Source organism: Bufo bufo, chromosome 9 (assembly GCF_905171765.1).
Source record: "Bufo bufo chromosome 9, aBufBuf1.1, whole genome shotgun sequence".
Taxonomy (NCBI): Eukaryota; Metazoa; Chordata; class Amphibia; order Anura; family Bufonidae; genus Bufo; species Bufo bufo.
This window is the reverse complement of record NC_053397.1, coordinates 225,135,926-225,163,917: the sequence shown is the minus strand read 5'-3', so window position 1 is coordinate 225,163,917 and position 27,992 is coordinate 225,135,926. Positions and strand designations below refer to the sequence as shown.

The following is a 27,992-nucleotide window of genomic DNA, read 5'->3' as shown; positions in this document are numbered from 1 at the left end:
GATCCCTCCAGCAGCTGTGGGATGCACTGCAGTCAGCATGGCTCCAGATACCTGTAACAACCTCCCCCAGGCCGTCTAGCTGCTGTCCGTGCTGCACACGGAGGTTACTCTGGATATTAGTTGGGACTCCACTGTATATGAGTGCATTGATTTTCAGCACTGAACACATACCCTATAACGTATGTGCCATTCAAGGTCTGTGGTACTTGGGTCATAACCAGCTGATTTCAGAACCGGCGGCTGGTTACTCATGAGCCACTCAGATTATCATGATTGGGGTCTACCATTGGGGTCATCCAGTACTACTTTCCCCTTGCACTGACGGCTGATTTTCAGGGCAGATTGCTTTAGAGATGAGGCTGTCCAGATGAGACAAGCCTTTGAAATAAACACATGTAGGATTCAACCCTTTGGATTTAATTCCAGCTTTATATCATGCAATTGATTAATCATTAGGATCTCACCATATTTACCATTGATGCTGTTAGTGAAATAATGGGTGACAATCTCCTCCTGCCTCTACTGGCCGCGTGTTCCTCATCAGGGGTAGTGCAGACAGACATGTGTATAATCTGCAGATTCTGGGCTCTATCTTTCCCTCTGCTGGGACTGGTAAATGCACATTTATTCCCTCCCTGCTGAAGGGGTGAGCTCTCTCTGGTGTGATGTCAGCGCCGCGCTGTGTGAACCGGATATCTCCCCCAGCTGCTCCTCCTCCCCTCTCACAGCTTGCAGCATCACAGACACAAAGAAGGCTAAACTGCAGCTGCATCTCCCCCTCTATCTTCGATTTACTGTTTTATTCCAGATTGAATGTTTGAGGACTGAGTAGGTTTGTTAATCTCTACAGATGACCTGCAGCTATGGAGAGGGGAAACCACAGGCTGCAGGAAGACTAGGAAGAGGACAGTTCCCCTAATATGACACAATATAAAGTTTCAGATATTCACATGTGCTCCTGAATTTGTTACAATGGGTACACAGGCAGTACAAAGCAATGAAACGGTTACAGACGTGAAGAATCATTTTACTTACAACTTAGAATCCAATTTAAGTAGAAATCCAAGACGATCATATTCTGAAAAAGAAAAGCAGCGATTAGTTATAGGATAATAATTTTTATCTTAGGGATGCTTTGACACAGTCAGTGTTTGGTCACTGATTTTCATCAGTGATTGGCCTCATGCACACGACCGTTTTTCGGGTCCGCATCCGAGCCGCAGTTTTTGCGGCTCGGGTGCGGACTCCGTGTGCTGTCCGCATCCGTTGCTCCGTTCCGAGGCCCCGCAAAAAAAATATAGCATGTCCTAGGCATTTCCACAATGGGCGGCTTCCATTTTTTGCGCATCCGCGGTTTGCGGACCGCAAAAAACGGCACGGTCGTGTGCATGGGGCCTTTGTGAGCCAAAACCAGTGCAGATCAAAAACACAGAGCAGGAGCAGAGCTTTCCATTATACCTTAGTGTAGCCTCCACTTCTGGTTTTGGCTCCCAATCCCCGATAGAAACCACTGACCAAAAACTGACAGTGGATGGAAACAAGGCGTTAGTGACATAATTGGGGGCGCGTTCATTTATCAGTCAGGTGTAGTCAACCTACACTTCTAAGACACCCCTCTTTTTTTTGCAGACAATTAGGTTATGTTCACATGGTAAGTATTTGCACTGGCCGTGGATTGTAAGGATAATTCAGGGCAGAAAACTACTGGATTTCTGCCACAGGCTGGAACAGGAATTTGCTTCGAAGCTAATGTCGTCAGCCCAGAACCTGTGTCAGTAATGAGAAGCTGTGGATGATAAAGTCTACGGCTCAGTTATCATCATGTACAGATTTTTCCAGAGCATGTAAATTGGGCAGCACCAGTCCACTGAAATCCAGACAAAATCCTGAATGTGTGAACCTGGTCATGCAGTAAGGAGAACCTCCCCATGCACTTGCTTCTTGTTGAGCTTGGGTGGGTTCACATCAGCGTTAAGGGTGGGTTCACATCAGCGTTATCGATTCCGTTATGGCTTTACGTTATAACATGGTTATAACAGAAAGTAACGGAATCCATAAAACGGAAGTCAAAACGGAAGCCTTTAAGTGACATTCCGTTTTGATCCGTCATAATCGAAGTCTATGGGAATCATAACGGATCCGTCTGGTTCCCATTATGCAACACGGAGAACAAAGTCCTGTCGACAGGACTTTTTTGTCCGTTCTGCATAACGGAAACTGGACGGATCCGTTATGATTCCCATAGACTTCTATTATGACGCAAAGCCTTTTACATTCCATCATAATACAAGTCTATGGGCAGCAGAACGGATCCGTCCTGGTTTCCGTTATGCAGGACTGGACACCTGCATAATGGAAACCAGAACGGATCCGTTCTGCTGCCCATAGACTTGTACAATGAAGGATCAAAACGGAATGCCCCTTAAAATGCTTCCGTTTTGACTTCCGTCTTATGGATTCCGTTACTTTCCGTTATAACCATGTTATAACGGAATCCCTAACGCTAGTGTGAACCCACCCTAATTTGTAAACCCGGAGTTCAAAGCATGGCGAATTAGCAGCAGGATGATGGAAGACGTAGCCTCCAATACACACTGCAGCTAAGCTGAGGTCCACAATCATATCTGTGTCCTAATGGAGCATAGGTATAAAAACCAATGCAGGGTGGACTCTCCTATTCCTGGTCTGAACACCATGCAGATGCTACAGGTGCTGTACGTTTCACCCATTACATGCTTCCTGATTACTGAATATACATCCAGCAGATTCCACCCTGTTGTGCAGAGGTTGTCATCACACGTCAGTCCCTGTGCTGCTCAGAGTCCCCCTTTCTGAAACACACGGGGGACCATTTACCTGCGCTGACCCCTGTTTTACCCTCAGACACCCCGAACGGTTCATTGGCAGCTGTTGCTGCAGGTTGTATTAACACAACGTCCCCAGTACTGGGAGGAGAAAGTCCTCAGACACCCAGTGCGGTCAGATAACCTGCTGTCCCACGTGGCCAGAAAGCACGAGACTCGCTGTTCCCCTGTTCTGTCTCCTCATTAGTCTTGACGTTTCTGGGAAAAATGGCTCACTACTATTTACATAAAGATAATGTTACCCATCATTCATGTAATGTACATTTCACACGACCACTAAGAATAGGAATCTGTATATTAAAGGGAATGCCCATTCGTCCCGGGCCCCATGACCTGATAGGATTAGAACAAGATATAGATATCAAGAAGCCACCGATGCAATGTGCAAACCCAACCAGCCAGCAAAGCGTGGGAAGTCGCTTCCAATGCAAAGTGTCTTCTCCTACAGATTGACATTATAGAAATGCAATAGCAAGGTTATACAAGATGGATGTATGAGGGTGGGAAGCGATAAAGTAAAATGTATATTCAGAGAGTAAGAAGAAGATACAAGTTGTTCTATAAAGTATGAGGATACCCACAGTCCTGAACCCGGGTGTTACGGTGATACCGGGACTGGTGAAAGGTCCTGTAACAGGAAGCGGCCCAGCAAAAAAAAAAACTGATTATCGGCTCTTTGATATCATCAATTAATAAAAGTTCCTGTTGTGAAATTCAGTATATTACAGTCATATTTTCCCTGCAGTGTGTCAGTACATAATAAAGTGATAGACTCCACTTTTTACTGAGATGCTGCTATCCAAAACCATCAAGCAGCTAATTTAGTTTGTATTCAGCGTTTCATGTCCGTCATGTAAAGGATTTTCAGCCCTTTCATCTGCCTTCCATCTTAGGGGAGATTTATCATGTTCTTTAGGCCTCTTTCACACTTGGGTAGTGGCTTTCCGGTTTTGAAATACGGCAGAGAATCTTAAAAACAGAATTAAACGGATCCCTGCCTTTTAATACATCCGGATGCATCTGTTTCTGCTGGATCCGGTTGAATTGAATCTAAACTGAACAAACTGGATCTGGTATGAAAATAATTGTAAGTCAATGGGCGCCAGATCAGTCCCACTGACTTACATTGATTTTCATGCTGGATCCGGTTTGCTCCGTTTTGCAGACCGGACACAAAACCGCAGCTTTCTAGTGCATGCATCAGATCTATCTGAAGTTACACATATCCTATAACTAAGCAAAAAGCACTTTATCCAAATACTATGAAATCAATCTGGCAAATGCAGTATGTGAAAAGAGATCTGAGGAGTGCAATACAGAAACCTCTTCATTGCCTCACTGCAGACAAAGCCACGAAACGTCACACCCGGGCCTGAGTGCGTCTTAGGCCTCTTTCACACGGGCGTTGCGGGGAAAGGTGCGGGTGTGTTACAGGAACATGCGCGATTTTTCAGCGGGGGTGCAAAACATTGTAATGAGTTTTGCACTCGCGTGAGAAAAATCGGCATGTTTGGTACCCAAACCCGAACTTCTTCACAGAAGTTCGGGCTTGGGATCGGTGTTCTGTAGATTGTATTATTTTCCCTTATAACATGGTTATAAGGGAAAATAATAGCATTCTGAATACAGAATGCATAGTAAACTAGCGCTGGAGGGGTTAAAAAAAATAATAATAATTTAACTCACCTTAATCTACTTGATCGCGCAGTCGGCATCTCTTCTGTCTTCTTCTTTGCTGTGTGCAGGAAAAGGACCTGTGGTGACGTCACTCCGGTCATCACATGGTCCATCACATGATCTTTTACCATGGTGATGGATCATGTGATGACCGGAGTGACGTCACCACAGGTCCTTTTCCTGCACACAGCAAAGAAGAAGACAGAAGAGAAGTCGGCTGCGCGATCAAGTGGATTAATGTGAGTAAAATTTTAATTTATTATTTTTAACCCCTCCAGCGCTATTGTACTATGCATTCTGTATTCAGAATGCTATTTTTTTCCCTTATAACCATGTTATAAGGGAAAATAATAATGATCGGGTCTCCATCCCGATCGTCTCCTAGCAACCGTGCGTGGAAATCGCACCGCATCCGCACTTGCTTGCGGATGCTTGCGATTTTCACGCAGCCCCATTCATTTCTATGGGGCCTGCGTTACGTGAAAAACGCAGAATATAGAGCATGCTGCGATTTTCACGCAACGCACAAGTGATGCGTGAAAATCACAGCTCGTGTGCACAGCCCCATAGAAATGAATGGGTCCGGATTCAGTGCGGGTGCAATGCGTTCAACTCACGCATCGCACCCGCGCGGAAAACTCGCTCGTGTGAAAGGGGCCTTAGAGATTTGCAACTGATCCTGCACATAGGTTAATAGGCAATCAGTTCTTAATTCCTTGGAAATGCCTCCCAGCAAAACCAGAAGGGAAGAGATCTCAATAGGATGGGGCGATCTAGAGAAAAGGGAATTCTAGGAGTAAACCAAAGACGTTCTGAGAGAAGACGAGGAGAATAGGGGCAGGTGGATGGATTCAGTCTTCTTAGCTTTCTCTGGGACCATCCCCATAATGGTTACCTCGTCCTTATAGATACTGCAGACTCATCCAATCTGTCTCTGAGGACCAGGACAAGTTACACAAGAAGGCGTCCTAGTCTCACTCCCATAACAATTCAGTATCTTAAAGAGGCTGGATTATCTCATATTCAAACATTCTGTCTCAGGTGATACATTCATATGTCAGATATGTCCTGATTAAGAGTTTTCTTTTCCGCAGATTTTGCCTTCAAATCTCCTTACAGTTTACTTATGAAAGCTACCTGCAGTACCACTTCTCCCCACAGCTATTTATAAGGACCAATACAACAGCGCCCCCGCCTGTGTCAAAACTCTTATTCTAAATGCAAACATACTGGAATAAAACACATGAAAACTTTAAGTAAAATGTAAATTTTATGTCAGTATTGAACAGACAGAACAAGCAAAATCATTATAAGACATGACACAATAAAGCCAGCTTTCAGGCTGCTCCCCATTATTAGAACTTCTCCACCCCGTCTTTGGTGTCTTGTTCACTTTTTTTTTTCTCACTGGGGTTTTCTTATATGTAGTCTATAATCTTTATCTCCTTACAGTTATGGAAATGATGTCCTGCTGAGCATGAGGTCTGTGATTACACACAGCAACATCTGCAGTGTAAAGCAGAGGGGGTGAACTGAACACAGACTGAGCCTCTGTTGGACATGCTCTTTACTATCCATCCTACCACATACATCTGCTCTATAGGACTGCTTCCTTCAGTTATACACTCACCTAAAGAATTATTAGTGCCACCTGTTCTATTTCACATTGATGCAATTATCTAGTCAACCAATCACATGGCAGTTGCTTCGATGCATTTAGGGGGGTGCTCCTGGTCAAGACAATCTCCTGAACTCCAAACTGGATGTCAGCATGGGAAAGAAAGGTGATTTAAGCAATTTTGAGCGTGGCATGGTTGTTGGTGCCAGACGGGCCGGTCTGAGTATTTCACAATCTGCTCAGTTACTGGGATTTTCCCGCACAACCATTTCTAGGGTTTACAAAGAATGGTGTGAAAAGGGAAAAACATCCAGTATGCGGCCGTCCTGTGGGCGAAAATGCCTTGTGGATGCGAGAGGTCAGAGGAGAATGGGCCGACTGATTCAAGCTGATAGAAGAGCAACGTTGGCTGAAATAACCACTCGTTACAACCGAGGTCTGCAGCAAAGCATTTGTGAAGCCACAACACGCACAACCTTGAGGCGGATGGGCTACAACAGCAGAAGACCCCACCGGGCACCACTCATCTCCACTACAAATAGGAAAAAGAGGCTACAATTTGCACGAGCTCACCAAAATTGGACTGTTGAAGACTCGAAAAATGTTGCCTGGTCTGATGAGTCTCGATTTCTGTTGAGACATTCAAATGGTAGAGTCCGAATTTGGTGTAAACAGAATGAGAACATGTGTCCATCCTCTGATGGCTACTTCCAGCAGGATAATGCACCATGTCACAAAGCTCCAATCATTTCACATTGGTTTCTTGTACATGACAATGAGTTCACTGTACTAAAATGGCCCCACAGTCACCAGATCTCAACCCAATAGAGCATCTTTGGGATGTGGTGGAACGGGAGCTTCGTGCCCTGGATGTGCATCCCTCAAATCTCCATCAACTGCAAGATGCTATCCTATCAATATGGGCCGACATTTCTAAAGAATGCTATCAGCACCTTGTGGAATCAATGCCACGTAGAATTAAGGCAGTTCTGAAGGCAAAAGGGGGTCCAACACCGTATTAGTATGGGGGCACTAATAATTCTTTAGGTGAGTGTATATCTTCATTATATGACTGCGCTATCACATTCAGATAATATAATTAAGCCAAAGAAACCAGTAGAAAATGCCCGCTCCAGGCACTCGTCACTTATTCTGATAATGTTAGGAAAACACTCGCCTCAGTATTAAGAGTTTATAAAAGGCAAGTCATAATACAAACACATTATACCTACAAAATATTCAACCTTTCAGAGAAAGTTCACTTGTAGGAAAAGTGACATAAAAAATGGGTCTCTTTTGTAAATGTAATACATTACTTATCCTGTACTGATCCTGAGTTAGATCCTGTATTATTCTCCAGAGCTGCACTCACTATTCTGCTGGTGCAGTCACTGTGTACATACATAACTTAGGGTACTTTCACACTAGTGTTTTTCTTTTCCGGTGCTTACTTCCGTCCTAGGGGCTCAAATCCGGAAAAGAACTGATCAGTTTTATCCTAATGCATTCTGAATGGAGAATAATCCGTTCAGGATGCATCAGGACGTCTTCAGTACAGTCTTTTTGACTGATCAGGCTTTTCAGAAAACCGTAGCATGCTGTATTTTTACCTCCGGCCAAAAATCCTGAACACTTTGACTGAACGCCGGATCTTGCATTAACGCCGGATCCAGCGCCGTGTGTTCAGTCAAACCGGATCCGGCTTTTGCATGTTAATCCCGAAAAATGTGAAAAAAAAGTTCAAGTCCATAAATGGCAGATCCGTTTTTTTCCAATGCATTTTTTCATTGTGATCAAAATCCTGATCAGGATTCAAATGTAATCCGTTTTCACACGTTTTTCCGGATCCGGCGGGCAGTTCCGGTGTCGGAATTGATTGCCGGATTTAAACAACGCTAGTGTGAAAGTAGCCTTAACCTGTACTGATCCTGAGTTACAACCTGTATTATACTCCAGAGCTGCACTCACTATTCTGCTGGTGCAGTTACTGTGTACATACATTACTTATCCTGTAATGATCCAGAGTTACATCCTGTATTATACTCCAGAGCTGCACTCACTATTCTGCTGGTGCAGACACTGTGTACATACATTACTTACCCTGTACTGATCCTGAGTTACATCCTGTATTATACCCCAGAGCTGCACTCACTATTCTGCTGGTGCAGTCATTGTGTACATACATTACTTATCCTGTACTGATCCTGAGTTACATCCTGTATTATACTCCAGAGCTGCACTCACTATTCTGCTGGTGGAGTCACTGTGTACACACATTACTTATCCTGTACTGATCCTGAGTTACATCCTGTATTATACTCCAGAGCTGCACTCACTATTCTGCTGGTGGAGTCACTGCTTCCCCTTCATTACCCAGCTGAGCTGTTAGGGATTGCGTTGTTTCCTGTTGCTTATATAGCACTGACATATTCAGCGGCGGTGTACATAGATTTGCCATCAGTCACATCAGTCCTTTATCCAGAAGCTCACAATCTATTCTTACGTCGCAGCATCTATAATCTACTACTAAATCATTTCCATCTAGAAGACAATAAAGGAATATTTCCACTGATTACCGTCACAGTATTTGGCGCGGGTGTCTCTCGGTGTGCACAGAAAGCGCTGGATGCTTCGCTGGGGATTTCACGTCATCATTTCCCATTAGAAGGTTTCTCTGCATTATGTGTACGAGGCGGGTCCAGGGGATATAATGCCGCAAAACCACAACGAATTAACAGATGAATCACTGTGTAATGGGGCAGCGAGTGACTCATGGCAGCATCACTGGATTAGTGAAAACGTGCCCAGAGATTAGCAGTCGTCACACATTCCTCCAGCTGCAAATCAAGGCTTCATACACTGCAAAGTAGAAAGTAATGACTTTGTTCACGTCTGCATTAAATATTTCCACTGTTCTGCTCCATTATAGGTGCAGAACAGTGAAAACTATGGAAAAGCTTCTCTGTTGCATAACGGACATAAATGGCGCCCATTGGATTCCATCATGGAGCCTATTTTACCAGGCTTGGTGCGCTATTTTGTTGAGCTAGTTTTAATGGAATCTGTGTGGCATGCTTCAACGTAAATGTGAACTAGGGCATAGAAACCAGAGGACGTCATTACTGACTTATCCAACTGCTCTGGAGGCCCTGCCATGCACTGGTACGATTATATTCTGACTGTATAAGGTCACACCTACTGACCTCTGGAAATCGCCTTCAGGAAATTAGGTAGTGAAAATATTTGGACAGCAACCGCTCCCCCTTTTTACAAGCCATGAACCTATTTACAGACCACATTTAAAACCATAAGCAGCACGTATGAACTGTACTAAAAAGACCTGACCTGACGTCCTCCAAACCACAGTCCCTCCCCTCAAAAACTCTAAAGCCTCATTCACACGTCAGTATTTTTCCATCAGTGATTGTGAGCCAAAACCAGGACTGGAGCCTCCACAGACATAAGGTATAAGGGAAAGATCTGCACCTGTTCTGTGTTTAGAGCCGCACCTTGTTTTGGCTCAAAATCACTGACGTGTGAATGAGGCTTAAGGGTCTCTTTCTTTCATTAAATAAGCACAAACAATACTCAGATGTGCTTCCCAATATACCCCTAAATGATTGACATGCCGGTACAGCATCTACAACCCAATTATAACCCCTCAACAGTCACATTAAAATTGGAAAAACCCTCCCAAAAATGTTTTTTTATTGTAGATTTTGAAATTTTGTCTGAAGTAAATATAGCTGGCGCATGTCTCCAGTGCATTTTAAGCTCTTAGTGACTTAGTAACTAAATTTAGCCTTATGGACCAGCAACATATACCCCTCTCTGTGTTCCAGCGATCATAACCTTGAATTTTGCAGGAAAGCTTGTGGGGGTTTTTTGGAAGCAATTTGGGATACCAGACACAATAATATGGAGAAATCCAGCTTCCAAAAAATTCATAGTTTATTTACGCAAAAAGATATAGCCATACACCCAGACAACAGCATCTACGCATTTCAGGTCATTGCATCCAGACCCTTATGCATGACATGATTACCATTATTTTGTGGGATTTATAATTCCTGCAACCTGTGGGTTAGCATGGTTACGAGGATGTCAAATTGATGTTGTTTTTATTGGTAGAATACATTCACAATAAAAACAAGTTTTTACAAAAGAATCTTTTTTTTTTGTTCCTGCATTCCAAGATTTAGAACATTTATATTTTTCTGACAAAATAACCATGTGAGGGCTAATATATTAGATTTTACTCTTTAGTGGTAATTGATATCGAAGCTCTAGACATTAGCTGCTACAGATAAAGAGATATATCCTTTTGAAAATGGGTCAGGAGTGAAAGCAGCTGAAACCTGCTTTCACTTCAGCTTCTATAAATCCCAACCTGGTTTGTAAAGGCTATATCTCTCAAAGTAGAGGAGAATGCTGCAATCCTTGTCTTGTTTTAAAACTTAAAATGCCAGCTTTCAAACAACACCAGGGTTAAAGCAGCCCGTCATCCCTCACCCTGAGCTCTGCTGGTGTTGAACTGTTAGGTCATTTTCCTAAAGCCCAAGTAGAGTTAAAGAAAAACTGTTTTATGTAAGCGATCACCACATGCGGGCGCCAGGCACTGCCTCCCAATAAGCTTGAAGAACTGCACAGCCTGCAAGCTGAATCACAGTTTTGGAGTCTGTACACACGTCCGGCCGCCACCCGGCTTCTGTGCTCCCATCCACAACATGCAGTTTCTCTGGACGGTGACCGATATGATCCTTAGTGTGCCCTTAGGAGGACAAAACAATGGAAACGACACCCTGGGTAAGATCCCCAAAACATAGGGAACGGCCCCAATTTTATTATACTCACAGAATAAAACGTCTTAAAAAGCACTAAAAGGTTTCTTTCTCTCTTGCATACCCAACCGGTTTCACCTTCACGGCTTTCTCAAGGATTACAGAGATAATCCCCCCTTCCATTATTTTTTTGGTTAGCAAAATTAACCCCTCTCAGCACCTGTTACATCACAAATAATGCAAGATAAGATAAAGCAGGTAATCCATTTGGGACAATAGTATTTAATAAATAAATGAATTCTGTTTCTTTTCTAGAGACTTTTTACACTATATCCCCACCTCTCCAATCTAAATTGCAAACCTTTATCACTATTATTTTTAACCCTTTCAGATTCCTCCCATGCTGTTCTTCAAAATGTGCTGATAAATTGTGATTTTTAAAAACGGAGGGCTGGGGAGGAAAAAAAAAATGTACAAACGTTTTAACAAAAACTAATTTCTGAATTTTTTTATATTTATTTATATTTGTATGCTCTACATAAATGTACTAAAAATGCAGAGGTGTCCATGGTCTATAAGTGAGAGTTCACCTCTACACATCCTTGGTTGTGATACTGCAGGTGGCCAGAGATAAGTCCCTAATTGTGTTAGAATGACAGCATTGCCACTATGGCCGAGAGATGACTGGGACCATCACGTACATGGAGAGAATCTGCCGTTGGTCTATGGTTTCTTCTGAACACACATAACTATGAGAAGTGACATAGCTGGAATATGTTCTCCGATGTAATCATAAACCACGGGAATGCATTATAAGAGCTGCCAATAACCGCTGCCTCATATGTCATGAGAGGTTCTGGGATCGTTCACTTTCTGGCTGCCTCACCGTCACAGGACAAAACCCAGTCATCCGGAGACTTGTGTCTATACACTGTCATATTATATCACCTGGTAATGTGGAGGGTTTTCTGCTAGAAACATGGAAAATTACTTTAGAACATCCATTACCAGCCTCAGCACATCTCTCGTGTCATTCCCAGTAATCTGGGTTGGCACCATCTCCAGTGTTTGTGATATTGAAGAGGCCTTGGCCCTATTGTAAGATAGCTGTTGCCACTGTGGTCTTCCAAAGAGCTCCTGACTCAGGACTGAGGAAAGAGATGAGGCTTCGGTAATCTACCCATCTATCAGGGACTTGAATAATTGGATGGGGCTGGACCCACAGCGCGGTGAAGGAGGTGCTGTGTTGTTTTCTATTCTACCAGGTCGTTTGGCTCTGTTGTGCAATACCTATGACTCTATATGTCTGCACGGATTTAGTTCAGTTCATGTGATGTCACATCAAATAAAAAAATCCTTTTCTTACTTTTATACATACATATTGGTGGCACTTTAAAGGTCATCTGTCAGCAGATCTGTCCCTATGACACGGGCTGACCTGTTACATGTGTTCTTCGCAGCTCTAGGCATCTGTGTTGGTCTCATATTCAATTAGCCTCTAGGTGTAACAGCAACGCCCCCGTTGCTCCTAGAGGTTCATTTGCATTCATTACAACTTAATTTTTCTCAGCAATGCGGGCACATATGTACATGGGACCAACACAGATGCCTTTAGCTGCCAAGCGCACATGTAACAGGTCAGACAGTGTCATAGGGACAGAACTACTGACAAATGCCCTTTAATGACTAATGGCTGAACAACCCCTTTAAAATAATTAATTTCCCCCCAGCATCTTCCTGCTGATACTATATGCAAGTGAGCGACCTAAAACCGTAAGACACAGGATCCGATGTGACCGCCAACCGCAGCCACACAATCTGTGCGTTAACGGCTTTAAATTCTCATGTGAAAATCTCTGCTTTATTGCTCCACCTAATGTTGCTCCAGAAATGAATCACAGATGTGAAGGCTTGTAAGTCCGTCTCCTCCGCTGCTACATATAGATATACCGCACAGACACCATATTATGACATCTAGAAGGATACAGACATACAATGTATATTACGTAACATATGCCCCTGACACACCAGCCATGTGGCTGCAAATATAACATTAATACACTCTGCCCTGCTGATAATGTAATGTAACATCGTGGGGAATAGCTAGAAAGTGTCTTAAAGGGGTCTTCTGGTTTCTGCAAATAATATTTTGTAACAAAGTGTATGGTAAAGTACTGGAGGGGGTATGTATATCTAACCCAAAATGCTTAGCTGGGTGAGGTATAATAGGACCCAGAAAAGAATAGTTTGCTGAGGCAGGTTGTTTAAGAATTTTTGGGCTGGATTCTAATGGAGAAACATGTAGGTTGGTGGTGGGACATGCCACTTCCTCCCCCAATCCAGTACTTTTCCTGGCCGGAGGCAATCCCATTATGTGCTGTGGATTCATCCAAGTGACAGTTAACTTGGACGCCCTTTATTACATCATTCTACAACCTTTATTGTTACTTCCAGTGGATAAAAATGTGTCCTGGTCATGTGACTCCCTAATTAGTATATGCTATTATCACGCCTATTACTAGACACTAGTCATACATGCCCTGGATTATATTCAGAGTTGTCACTGTTAAACATTATCATAAAACATTCCAGTAAAGAGTTAATCACAAGTTCATTTGTCTCCATTACACCTACACCTTACAACTTGGCGTGGTCGGCAGGATGGATGTAAATATGGTGACTGAAGGAGAGTCCTCGCCCTCTGGCCTGGCTTATGATACCTGTAGGAGCCCTTCTGATGCATCGCCCAAAGTTTAATGGGTCTGAAGGGGACAGGTGGACATTTGATCTGATTTTACATATATGGAAACACATATTCTGTGAGACTGTTGCGATAAGGAAGAACAAGCAGAAGCTGAAACAAGAACCTGACGTGACACCAGGTGCTAAACGACATCCAACAGGCAACATGCTACAAGAAACTAAGGCCGTGAACAAGGTCCCGTGTTAGGACCGAAACGTTGGCAAGTTTGCATATATTTACTCCTGGATGTTGTGACGAAAATATGAAAATATAATACAATTGGTTCAAAATCAGAAACACGAGTGCCGTGGTCTACCTTTATTATATTACTTCTATTACCATTAAGCACCGTACCCAAGGATAAGAGGAGTGCCGTCCAACACAAGTTGGTGCTAAACGAAGCAGTCACTGGAGGATCAATATGGGACCGGTCCAGTGATGCAGCAGGTGGAGTTAAATGTTCAAAAAAGATAAGGGTCTAATGGAATCTATGGAAGGGGTGATGAGAGAGCTAAAAAGAGGTGCTTGTCATGAAAATGAAGTGGCACCTCAGAAGCCAGACCTATAGAGGAAAGAGTCGACTGGGAGACAGATCAGAGAGGCCAGCGACAAGCAGCCAAAGAGATTTATGCTGATACAGCCTGTAGTTTAGGACCAAGCTACAAAAGATGTCAACCTATACTCCCTGTTAGAGGAGCAAGACCTAGTGTGAGAATTCCCTGTAATTACAGTGGAGTTTGATGGTCCAATGTTCTGCTGATTCTTGAGATGAAATTTTTATGAGAAATAGGTGGGCTCTTGGCAAATGTACTAAGGCCAAAGTACTGGAAATATGTTCTGAATAAGTGACCACTATAGTCGGCTTCACAGAGGATGTTAAAGCAGTGCTGGATTTAGGAGGTACTTCAGGATGTACCCAAGAAGAGGAGGCTGTGTAAAGGTACCCTCTTCTGATGTGTTGGAAGTACCCTGAGGACAATGAATGTCAGAATGTGGTCCTGACACCACATGAGTCAATGGCAGAAGTGTTCCATGTAAGAGAGGACCAGGTTGCACAGCAAGCATGCTGGCCGATCAATCCTGCATAAGTTGACACCACTACGATTTCAGTATGTCAACCCAGTACCAATCCACTGAAGACCTTGGGGAATCAGCTCTTGAAAGAAGTCTAGCTAGATGAAACTGAGCTGTCCTACGGTGAATCAGGAAAAGTGGCTGAGTTGCTGGGCGGATCACCCCAATGCTTTCTCCTACAATGAGACTAACTCTGACTCTGAGCATGAGAACCCAACTTGGGATGCCTGGCCTATTTGTGAGCACTACCTCACTTTACACCAGCGCTCTACTAGGAGGTGAAGATGATGTTAAAACTATGCTAGTAAGCCACATCATCAGAATCCATGGTTACCTTTCATCATGTTGATGAAAAGAAAAGAAAAGATGGAAATTTGCAATCCTGTACGGACCACAGATGTCTTAATACTTGTATTGTGTGAGTTGCCTACCTGCTGCCCTGAAAATAAACTCCATGTAGGCTCTAAACTGATACTTCTATACCCTGAGTGTGGGCAATGGAAGGTGTCAGTGGTTGAGAAACATCAGGAAAAGAATGCCTCCATCACTCCAAATGAATTGTTTGAGTTCCTATGTATGGCCTTTGGATCGATCAATTCCCCTGCAACCTTCCATAGATTGATGGAGTTGTGCTTAGAAAAAGTAAATTTGTTAATCAGCATAAAGGTCATCATTATCACCCCTCAGCCACAAGCTCAGAACATCTACAGAGGTTGTATTTATTGCTGACCTGGTTGGAAAAATGCAGGTGGAATCTGGAGCTCAGCAAATGTTGTTTGTCCCAAAAATAAAACACTGAGCACCTGGGGAATGAGATGACCAAACAGGAAATCCAGCCCTATGATTCAAAAGTCAGAGCACACAGCGGAGGTCCATCCCAAGCACTGTTGCAGAAGTGTGGGGCTTCTATGGACTAGTTGGCTACTAACATAGTTTATCAAGGACTTTCCCAGGGTGGAAACATCTCTGTATGTCCTCTTAAAAGGGTTATCTAGCAAATGATAATGATGACCTATCCACAGGATAGGTCACCATTATCAGATAACCGGGAATCTGAGTCCCGCTCTGCTCCCCTGAGCTCCGGTGAGTGTAGCCGGTTCCTGGCAGCTCTCCAACCACAGTGCCGTACATAGTACAGCAGCTGTGCTTGGTATTGCAGATCAGCCCTATTCACTTCTATGGGGCTGAGCTGCAACTCGGCCATGTGACCAAGGTACGTTGACATTACAGCCCTCACGGAATGCCCGATCTCTTCTAACAGCTGATCAGCGGGGTACCAAGTGTCGGACCCCCACCGATCTGATATTGATGACCTATCTTTAGAATAAATGGGGTTATCCAGTAAATCAATGACCACTTCATTAAGGTCACGGTGGTGGTTCCCACCCTTGGTGAACCAGCTTCTGCAGCTCAGGTCTTATGGAAATTTTTCATCATGCCCCACGTGTGCCTAGTGCAGTTTCACTTCAACCAAAGGAGCTATTTTGAGGGCAAATTGAAGAATTTTGTCAATCTTATCAAATAATAAAGTCACCTTATTCCCCCAGGAAACAAAGCATGTTAGACCCCTGGCCCGGGGCTCTGAATAATGTCTATTAGTGGCACACTTGCCATCTTGATTTCCCCCAGGATGAGAAAGAGCCATCTTCATAATCCAGTGTTTAATCATAACGAACAGCACATCTAAAAAGAACGACCCGATGAAAGGAGTATATTGTGGTCAGTGAGCTTCATGTTATTCATGTGAGATTAACCACTGGCAACAAAAGTGGATCCGTCTTCTATATGAGCGCAGCGTCCTACACAGGGACCCGTTGTTCTGCTCCCGCTATTGACTACACCAGTCACTTTGATCATCACTAGAGATCCATAGATGATGACATCTCCCCGGGGCTGCATATTTCTGACGTTTAATGAATACCAGTATTGAACTGTAGAGTTTAACCAACATAAGACCCTCGACTCCCCAGAGACTGGAGGCACAATTAAAAAGAAAAACTTCCCTTCAGAGGCAGAGGCTGGCGTGTGGCTATAAACAAAGAGTTCCCGAGAATGTCGAGATCAATGACCGGATTCATAAAAAAACATTTGGAACAATATTAGGATATTCCCATCTAAATCCAGTAGTGAAACACCATTAATCCAGGAACATACATTACTTATCTTGGACTCATCCGATTTATATCCTATATTATACTCCAGAGCTGCACTCACTATTCTGCTGGTGCAGTCACTGTGTATATACATTACTCATCCTGCACTGATCCTGAATTTCATCCAGTATTATACTCCAGAGCTGCATTCATTATTCTGCTGGTGAAAATACTGTGTACATACATTACTTATCCTGTACTGATCGTGAAATACATCTTGTATTATACTCCAGAGCTGCACTCACTATTCTGCTGGTGCAGTCACTGTGTACATACTATCACGGTCGGCGTGGCTATCACATACGTGACACAGAGGGAGGGAACGAGGAAGGCCCTGCCCAAGTGAGAGGGAAGATGGTGACCCCTGACTCACCTGGCGGCTGGCACCTGGCTGCCCTGACGTCCCTAGACGGGTTCCTCACCCGTACGCCGATCACGTGCCTAAAGCCCTGGCTTTCCCTGAGCTGAGCCCTAGGTAGTGAACAGGGCAATGGGAACACTAGTCCGCACCACTAACTCTAAGGGAAAACACCAAGGGGAGGACAGACAACACATACTCAACATATATTCCCAGGTGGGCGACAACAGGAGACAACAATAAGCCCAACAGGGATCCGGAGGGTAGCACTCAGGAACGACAACCAGGATTAACCACTCCAGTGGGTCAGTATAGATGTCCAGGCAGGAAGCTCTATAACTGGCAACTAGAGAAGTGTGAGGGGAGAATATAAGGAGGTAGGGAGTGGCAGACACGAAACAGCTGAGGAGGAGAAGCTACGGATCCCTGAGAGAGACAAAAAGGATAGCAAGGCAAACACAGAAAACAATCACTAAGAAACAACGTGATCTTTACATATAGAGCGCGCAGCCACCCGCTGCGACCTCCCGACCCCGGGTACAACGGAGTCAGACGTAGCTCTTGATACCCTCGTGACACATACATTACTTATCCTGTACTAATCCTGAGTTACATCCTGTATTATACTCCAGAGCTGCACTCACTATTCTGCTGGTGCAGTCATTGTGTACATACATTACTTATCCTGTACTGATCCTGAGTTACATCCTGTATTATACCCCAGAGCTGCACTCACTATTCTGCTGGTGCAGTTACTGTGTACATACATTACTTATCCTGTACTAATCCTGAGTTACATCCTGTATTATACCCCAGAGCTGCACTCACTATTCTGCTGGTGCAGTTACTGTGTACATACATTACTTATCCTGTACTGATCCTGAGTTACATCCTGTATTATACTCCAGAGCTGCACTCACTATTCTGCTGGTGCAGTTACTGTGTACATACATTACTTATCCTGTACTAATCCTGAGTTACATCCTGTATTATACCCCAGAGCTGCACTCACTATTCTGCTGGTGCAGTTACTGTGTACATACATTACTTATCCTGTACTGATCCTGAGTTACATCCTGTATTATACTCAAGAGCTGTACTCACTATTCTGCTGGTGGAGTCACTGTGTACATACTGTAAGGGGTTACACTCTCAGGCTGGGCGGCGGTGACAGATTCTCTTGTAGACCACAGGGTTAAAGTCCAAACATTGCTTTATTATAACACTCCGGCAATACAGGCACCCCAGTTATAATTCACTGGGGAAGGTGAAGGTCCAGCACCACAAAACATAAACCGAACCAAAATAAACACCTGCCCGTCTGGACTCTGGCTAATACAGTGAAGATCCTAGCTCACCTATTAAACACAGGTCACAGAGAATTCGGCTTCTCTAGCCACCGGGGCAGCCATCTTCCCAGACTTTCTCCAGGCATTACTCTCCCCAGACTGACAGCCTGGACTGTGCTTTATTTCCCCTTGACGATCCCAGCTGGCTTCAGCTGGGGATCCCTCAGGCTAGGGGAAAACCTGTCCCGGAATGGGGTGGACTGGGGAGGTCCCTCTACCAATCCTATCTTCTCCCAGTCCAATAAAATCCAGCCCATAAACTTAACAAAACCGTCTCAGCAACCTACACATTGCTGAGACCATTTTAATCTAGATTTTATTTACCTCACCCAGTTGAGGAAGCTAGGTGCGATATACACCCCTTCCAGGACTTTACCATACACCTTTCTGTTCACCTTACCACAATACATTACTTATTCTGTACTGGTCCTGAGTTACATCCTGTATTATACTCCAGAGCTGCACTCACTATTCTGCTGGTGCAGTCACTGTGTACATACATTACTTATCCTGTACTGATCCTGAGTTACATCCTGTATTATATTCCAGAGCTGCACTCACTATTCTGCTGGTGCAGTCACTGTGTACATACATTACTTATCCTGTACTGATCCTGAGTTACATCCTGTATTATACTCCAGAGCTGCACTCACTATTCTGCTGGTGGAGTCACTGTGTACATACATTACTTATCCTGTACTGATCCTGAGTTACATCCTGTATTATACTCCAGAGCTGCACTCACTATTCTGCTGGTGGAGTCACTGTGTACATACATTACTTATCCTGTACTGATCCTGAGTTACATCCTGTATTATACTCCAGAGCTGCACTCACTATTCTGCTGGTGCAGTCACTGTGTACATACATTACTTATCCTGTACTGATCCTGAGTTACATCCTGTATTATACTCCAGAGCTGCACTCACTATTCTGCTGGTGCAGTCACTGTGTACATACATTACTTATCCTGTACTGATCCTGAGTTACATCCTGTATTATACTCCAGAGCTGCACTCACTAGTCTGCTGGTGGAGTCACTGTGTACATACATTACTTATCCTGTACTGACCCTGAGTTACATCCTGTATTATACTCCAGAGCTGCACTCACTATTCTGCTGGTGGAGTCACTGTGTACATACATTACTTATCCTGTACTGATCCTGAGTTACATCCTGTATTATACTGCAGAGCTGCACTCACTATTCTGCTGGTGCAGTCACTGTGTACATACATTACTTATCCTGTACTGATCCTGAGTTACATCCTGTATTATACTGCAGAGCTGCACTCACTATTCTGCTGGTGCAGTCACTGTGTACATACATTACTTATCCTGTACTGATCCTGAGTTACATCCTGTATTATACTCCAGAGCTGCACTCACTATTCTGCTGGTGCAGTCACTGTGTACATACATTACTTATCCTGTACTGATCCTGAGTTACATCCTGTATTATACTCCAGAGCTGCACTCACTAGTCTGCTGGTGGAGTCACTGTGTACATACATTACTTATCCTGTACTGACCCTGAGTTACATCCTGTATTATACTCCAGAGCTGCACTCACTATTCTGCTGGTGGAGTCACTGTGTACATACATTACTTATCCTGTACTGATCCTGAGTTACATCCTGTATTATACTCCAGAGCTGCACTCACTATTCTGCTGGTGCAGTCACTGTGTACATACATTACTTATCCTGTACTGATCCTGAGTTACATCCTGTATTATACTGCAGAGCTGCACTCACTATTCTGCTGGTGCAGTCACTGTGTACATACATTACTTATCCTGTACTGATCCTGAGTTACATCCTGGATTATACTCCATGTTGTATAATCCACTCTGCTGAAATTGTGAAACTGTAATATAAAACTTAGCGTGTCAAATATCATTAGTTCCGTTTCATATGGTGTAACGCTGACATCATTAATAGGACAAGAAAATAAACTTTTTAAGTAATGGCCTCAAACACCTACTTATTAGCGATGATTCTGGAACAACCCCCGGGTCTTTGGACTCTTTGGACTCGGTTCTGTCCGGTACATTGTGCGTTGGGGTCACAGTGTGAAGAGTCGGGATCCCAGCTTTCCTCTCTCTCCGTCCTGTTTAACAAGGAAATCTTTCCCTCAGTAATTCAGTAACCAGACTAAAAGGGCAGCGTAAGAAAGCAAGCAGAGGTTGATGTGCCTGAATAGCCGGAGAAGGAGATAGGGGCAGCCACTTTACTTCATTGTGTCTTTACTTAAAGGGGCACTCTGAACATGGGATACAAGCAGCTTTTTTTTTTACTATGTGCTAATCTTCTTCATGACTGATACAAAGTTAAAGTCTAATCCTGACCCAAGAAAATCAAAGATCTTTACTAAAAATGGTCATGAAATGCTAAAACTGTGATAACTATTGATGATAGTTTTTGGAGAAAGTTTTATTTGATGGTAGAAACTAAATAAAAGCCAAAAATGAATTGAAATTCTGACCTTCTAAACATTAATTATCAGACAGATTCCGACATGCTGAAAAATGTCTACACCAAGAACATGATTTTTCCTGCTGAGCTCTGTTCCCTATAGACGCCCTGTTGCTCTCTATAGCTTTTCTAATTTATTTTTAACTTTCAGAAATCTGAAGGTCAAAAAGAATGGCAACAGCTTTAAAAAAAATAAATTGTGGGGGGCGTGGCCAGTGACAGCACCTGACAGCAATGATGAGAAGGCAGATCGCTGGAAGGACGAGGACTGCATAACCTCTCAGGCAAGCTCTCCAATCCCCTCGTCCTCCCTGCTGCCGTCTTCCCTTGCCCCATTGCCCTCCTCTACCGCCTCTCACACCGCAGGCTCCACGTTGCGGCCTGGAGCGCAAGCCTTCGAACCACAATCCCTTGCTAATTTGCCCCCTCACTCTTATACCCCATTGCTCTACGCCCCCTTTATAAAACGTCCGGATGCCGGACCCCAAGAGCTAGTACGCGAGACAGCCAATCAACAGCAACAAGACCTGTCACTGGCCTTAAATCAATATAGGCAGTGTCCTAGGGGCCACCTGTCCCCACCAGATTCACCTAATCCCTCTATGGCGGTATCTCCTTATTGGTCGACCGGATCCTCATGGGTCCCCAGATTATGGCACCAGGTCGCTCTCCTGATATACAATTGTCAGGCCTCTAAACCCTGGAGACTCCCCACATTAACCCTCATTCTCAAATCCATATAAACCACTTGACGGCGCAGCAAAGGTCAGCTTCCACAACACCTGGTAAAGACTCCAGACCACCGACTATAGCAGATTTACATGCTCTTCTTTGCTCCTTAGCCTCTAAAGAGGACTAACTTTGCGGCTAATATTTTACAAGAATGTAAACAGGAATTTGCTCAGTTCCGCACAGATCTATCTACTCTCACCGAACGAGTGGACTCCATGGCTCGAGACCATACTACAACAGTGTTTGCTGAAGTGAAAGCTCTTCAGGATGTCACCAAGGCCCAAGGGACGCAAATTCACGCTCTTCAACAACACCTAGATGACTTAGAGAACCATGGAAGACGCAACAATCTTCGCAATAGAGGTCTCCCAGAATCAGTTTCTACAGCTGACCTTTTTCCCACCCTCTTATCAATATTCAATTACCTACTGGAGTACCCCAGCGCCACTTCCACTGAAATTTACACGGCACACCGGCAGTCCGACCACCAGCACCTGAGGGCTCCAGGCCCAGAGATTGTATCTGTAGGATCCATTTTTATGCCATTAAAGAACAGATCCTCTTCAAAGCCAGACAACGGTAGTCTCTGTCATTTAAAGGGTCGCCCATCATGATCCTACAAGACATCTCCCACTACACGCTTGCTCAACGAGCAGTATTGAAACCTCTCCTTGCTCTACTGCAGGACTGAGGAATACCTTATCGCTGGGGCTTTCCTTTTACTTTGATAGCGGGTAATAAAGGTCAATCAGCTTCTCTCCGCTGCAGCAAAGACCTCCCTGGATTCCTTTATAGCCTTCACCTACCATTCTTGGACATTGACTCGTGGCCCACCTTCATTCCGCCTAATTCTACTCTTCCGCAAAGACTCTCGAATTCACACGCTTCTACAAAAACCACACGGGGCTCTCCGTCCCGATCCCTTAGAAGACGCCGACAACGATCCAATGGTCCATTGCGGAATTCCCAGGCGTCTGCCCTGACCTGAGGACACTTTGGAGATGTTATGCACTTTAAGTTGTTTCTTTCCCCATTATCTGACGCCTAGCAGGTTTGTCTTTTTAGTCTTATGTCGCAGGTGACGCTGTTCCATAATGATCCCCAGTAGTTAGATTTTTCTTTAGGGGTGACAGGTGGACCTGTCACTGTCACTTTCCCCACATAGTCTGGGACACTCTTGGGAGGATTTCTCTCCTGAGTGACCGTCTCTTAGGACCAATTGGTCTCTTCATTCCGTTTTTTATTTAGCTTTTTCTCACCTCCTCCCCTCTCCCCCTCCTCCCACTTTCCCTCCTCCTCTCTTTTCATCGTCTCTCGTCGCTGCTCTTTTTCTTACATTCTGCAGGTCCGTGTGCGACTCCTGAGATGACGTCGCTCAATATTGTGTCACTCAATGCGAAGGGCCTTCACTCACCTTTAGAAACTACATCAAGTTCTTCATCACTTTCATTGACGAAAGGTACATATTGCTTGCTTTCAGGAAATGCACTTTAAGGAGGGGTCTGCTCCTGGCATCCAGCATTGTCACTACACAACCTGGCATGTCGCTAATAATAAACACAACAAGTCTAAGGGAGTTGCAATTCATAAATCCTTGACTTACCAATTGCTGGACTGTGTGGTCGATCCGGATGCCAGGTATCTGATCCTCTTAATAGGTAATGGAGGCCAGGAGTTCACTTTCTTCAATATCTATGCCCCTTATCAAAATCAGGTTACCTTCTTAGTTGACAAGGTTCCCCCTAAGCTGAGAGGCACAGTTATCTTATGTGGAGACTTGAATCTTACTCTCGACCATACTCTAGTCAACTCCTCGGGATGTGCTACCATTTCTTACCAGGCAATAAAGAAGGTTAAGGAACCTTCCTGCAATTACAACTTGGTGATCCCTGGCATCTACAATACCCTGCAGACAGGGACTACACTTTTTACTCCTCGCCGCACTCTTCCTATAGTAGTATCGATTACATCCTGATCCAACATCAAGCTCTCACTTGGTGGAATCTACTCATGTAGTCTCCATTCTGAGGTCAGATCACGCCCCAGTCTTTTGTTCGCTACAACTTCCCTTTCTGTGTAAAACTGAGTTGTCGTGGAAGCTTAATGAGTCTCTCCTTCTTGATTCAGTCTGTGTCGCCGAGGTTTCTCAGACAATCACTGATTTTCTGTCTGACCACCTGACAGACGTCACCCCTCTGCCTATGCAATGGGAGGCTCTTAAATGCATGATACGGGGCATTCTGATCAAACATGGGAACCGCATCAAGGGGGAGAAGGCTCATAATCTTTCTATTGCCCTACAAAAGGTCGCCTTCTTGGAGCTGGCCCATAGTCGTACACTTACTCAGGTGGTTTTATGAGATCTTCAGGATGCTCTTCTAGAGGCTAAAAGCTTACTAGAGCACTCATATCAAAAAGTCCTTAAGGGTCAAATGGCATCTTCTCACATCCCGGTCATTAAGACTCCGCAGGGTCTACCGGTACATACTACTCCAGACATTGCATCCACCTTCCACTCTTTTTATTCTGCTCTGTATGACTTGCCGACTTCGTCTGAGCCGGGGGACTTGCCTCAATCTTCTGCCGCTCAGCTGATGGCGGAGCCATCGGCCAGCCTCGAAAATCCCTTTACTGTTAGTGAGCTTCAGGACGTATTTAAATCTCTTCCTGGGGGTAAGAGTCCGGGCCCGGATGAGTTTACAGCGAGGTTCTACAAAGTATTTTCAGAAAAAGTAACCCCCTTCCTCCTCCGGGTCTTCTGGGCTTCCCTTTCCGGCACAGTCCACTGCAGCTCACATAGCGGTCATTCCAAAACCTGATAAGGACCCCCAGGTGTGAGCGAGTTATCGCCCGATTTCTCTTTTAAATGTGGATCTTAAAATATATGCTAAACTCTTGGCGTTTTTGTCATCCTTGGTTAACTCCGACTAGGTGGGGTTTGTGCCGGGAAGGGAGGCCAGGGACAACACCCTCAAGACACTGGACATTATTCATTATGCTAAGACTCACAACATACCCCTCATGGTCTTATCTCTTGATGCAGAGAAGGCTTTCTATCGCATCTCATGGCCCTCCTTACGCTCCACCCTGGCACATATTGGTTTAGGCCCCTCGTTCATGTCTAAGAAACTCAACTTAGACCAAGGTCCTTCGGCGAGGATAAAAATTTATTGGACCCTCACTTCCCCCTTTTCCATCCATAATGGCACCCTCCAAAGTTGCCTATTGTCTCCCTTATTATATGTTCTGGTTTTGGAACATCTAATGTCTGCAATACGTGATAACCCCGATATCCAGGGCATTCATATAGGTAATCAGGAGTATAAATGTGCGGCCTTTGCGGATGACCTATTGTTATATATTACCAACCCCCGTATCTCCCTTCCGTGTCTACAGTCAGAGTTGTCTCGATTTTAGGGCGTGGTCTAATTTTAAGATAAACATGTCCAAATCCCATGCCCTGCATGTCTCTTTAGGACAGGACTTGGTTGCTTCACCTAAGGCCTCCTTTCCTTTCTCCTGTCCCACTAAAGTCATTACTTATCTAGTGATTAATATAGGTGCTACTTTATCGCTTCTGTTTAAGGATAATTTTGCCTCACTCCTGGTTCGATTCCAAAAATATCTGGCACTGGCACCGGAAATTATTTTCTTGGTTCGGATGGATTAGCATATTAAAAATAAATCTTTTGCCCAGACTTCTTAATCTCCTGCAGACCATCCCGATCCGGATCCCCCTCTCCTTCTGGACCCAGATTTCTAAATGTTTCTTAAAGTTTGCATGGTCCCCTGGTAGACCACGAATACGCTGGGATATTTTGACTCACGCTAAGGATGTGAGTGGGGTTGGTCTCCCAGACTGCAAACTATACTACCACTCTACAGCATACTCCTGGCTTTTGGACGTTTCAGCTTTCTTCTCAGAAAGCGTGGGTTAATATAGCAAGGGACTTATCGCCCTTTGCGTTGACTTCTCTCCCTTGGCTGCGGAGTGTTTGGAAGACTGTGCGGCCTGCTCTTTCTTTCACTTCTAATCATACATTCGCCATTCTTGGGGGTATCAGCCTGGAACTTTCACTCATAGACCCGCAGGGACCCTTCACTCCCATTATTGATCAGCCCCTATTCCCCCCTGGAGCAACCCCTAACCCTTTTCTCACAGGCACCAAAAGCTCTCCTCTTTGCTTTTGTCAGGTTCTCTCAGGGACATCTTGGAAAACTTTGGCCTTTATATTGGATACTTCACCCTCCACACCAAAGCACACCTTTGAATATCTCCAACTTCAACACTTTTTCACCTCAATACGTGCTTCGGAAAATTTTACAAGGAACTTGACAGCCTTCGAACAAGCCTGTCTGGGCCCTTCGGCTGTGTTCTGAGACATATCCTTTATATATAAACTGCTTCTACAGCAAAGATCCTCCTCGCCCCCACCGTTCTGTGCAGCATGGGAACAGGATTTAGGCATTCAATTGTCCTCTTCCCAATGGCTTAGATGTTATATTTTTTCACACACAGCACGACTAGCCACAAAAGCGCAAGAGTCTTGCTATAAGATCCTGGCCTGGTGGTACAGGGTACCGACACTGCTACATAAATGGTATCCCTCGGCTCCACCGACCCTCAAGGAATGGTTTGAGAAACTAATGCTAAGTCAAAGATTGGAAGAACTGATAGCCCATTCCCCCCAGAAATATGCACGATTCTTGAAGATATGGGGCCTCTAGGAAGACTTCTGCACCTCAGGGACATCTGAGCTAATCTGATTCTGTGATCAGATCTTTCTTCCACTCTCTATATCTTTTTCTATATATCTTTGACTTCTATCTTTCTCTTTCTTCAGTTTTTTCTGCTACCGCCGACTGTTACCTCCCCCCCCATATAAATTATTACTATTATTTTTTTGTGTTGTCGTTCTCGTTTGTACTTTCTGTACTTTCTTGTTTAAACATAGATTTAGCCTATGTCCATTAGGAGGGCTGACGTATTTTACAGTGATGATTTTGAAATGGTGTTTCAAACAGTTTTTATGCTATTCGACGGTCAAATTTACATATATGCTATCATTTCAATACATAATCCTTTCTTTTTCGAACTTTAATGTCATTTTATAACTGCTTCGAGTTGTACTTGCAGTTACATATGTGATTTCAGCATATTTTTGCCCTTTGTGCAATTTTCTGTTCAAAAATTGTAAAAAAAAACAATAAACACTTTAATTGGAAAAAAGAAAACTGTGCAGCGGGAAGAGCGAGCAAGAAATCATATAACAAATCAGATGCAAACATCATCAAAGCTAACCAGTAAGCAGACCAGTAGGTCCCTATTATACGATAGAGGCCCCTGTTTGGTGGTATCTACCGTGGGTTTCTCTATTTTTATTGTACTATTCCATACAGATGCATCCAGTAAAAAAAATAAAAAAATTATATACTGTAACATTGGCACCTATAGGAGACAGATGATACTCAGTGGCATCCGTTAAATTCACATTCATTCAGATTTCCATTGGGGAGTCCCCTGATGAAAACCTCCTAATGAAACCCTCAGGTGCCCACTGCCAATGGCAATGTGAAAAAGGCCACAGAGTCCACGAGTGGCTGCACTCAATGACAGTACAGACTATCATGATGCAAAACCTCCAACTTTTGGCTCTCCAGGTGGTGCAAAGCTACTATTGCCAGCATGCTGAGAGTTTTTTATTCGGAACTGCTCAAGTGCCTCAAGTTGGAGGCCACTGAGCTAGACGATATTGGGACAGAAAGTATGGGGTCCCCGTGTGTGTAGACTCATTCATGAATTAAACCTCAGTAATGCCTCTTTAGTCTTTAAAGGCTGTGTACACCTTCGGGTAAATTTTATTTTTAATTAATTTTACTCATTTTGTGCTAAAAATATTTTTTGCAATTGGTCATTATTAACCACTTCACATCCGCCTATTGGATATAAATGTCCTATGGGTGGATGTTTATCTCTGAATGGACGTTCTTGAACGTCTCATTGAGCGCTATGTATACAGATCAGGAAGCGCTATTCACTTCCTGTCCCGGCCTGGTGGGCATCTCTCAGAACATGGAGACATCATTTTGGACATGATTTTTTTTTTGTTTCAAAAATACTATTGTGGTAAAGTGAAATAAATAAAAAAAAGTATACATATTAGGT

At 44.0% G+C, this 27,992-nt stretch overlaps 1 protein-coding gene across 11 annotated transcripts in view; it reads right to left on the bottom strand.

Moving 5' to 3' along the window:
• The window catches only part of ST3GAL3 (ST3 beta-galactoside alpha-2,3-sialyltransferase 3), a 274,491-nt gene that overhangs the window by 129,535 nt on the left and 116,964 nt on the right, over positions 1–27,992 (bottom strand). For 6 of the 11 annotated variants that reach the window (XM_040407845.1, XM_040407844.1, XM_040407848.1 and 3 more), the window contains 2 exons: positions 20,604–20,729; positions 1,036–1,078 (listed from right to left, as the gene is read on the bottom strand). In XM_040407845.1, the coding sequence (XP_040263779.1) occupies positions 1,036–1,078; positions 20,604–20,729 (169 nt within the window). The remainder of the gene's footprint in view (positions 1–1,035; positions 1,079–20,603; positions 20,730–27,992) is intronic. The other 5 variants (XM_040407851.1, XM_040407852.1, XM_040407853.1 and 2 more) reach the window with 1 other exon arrangement.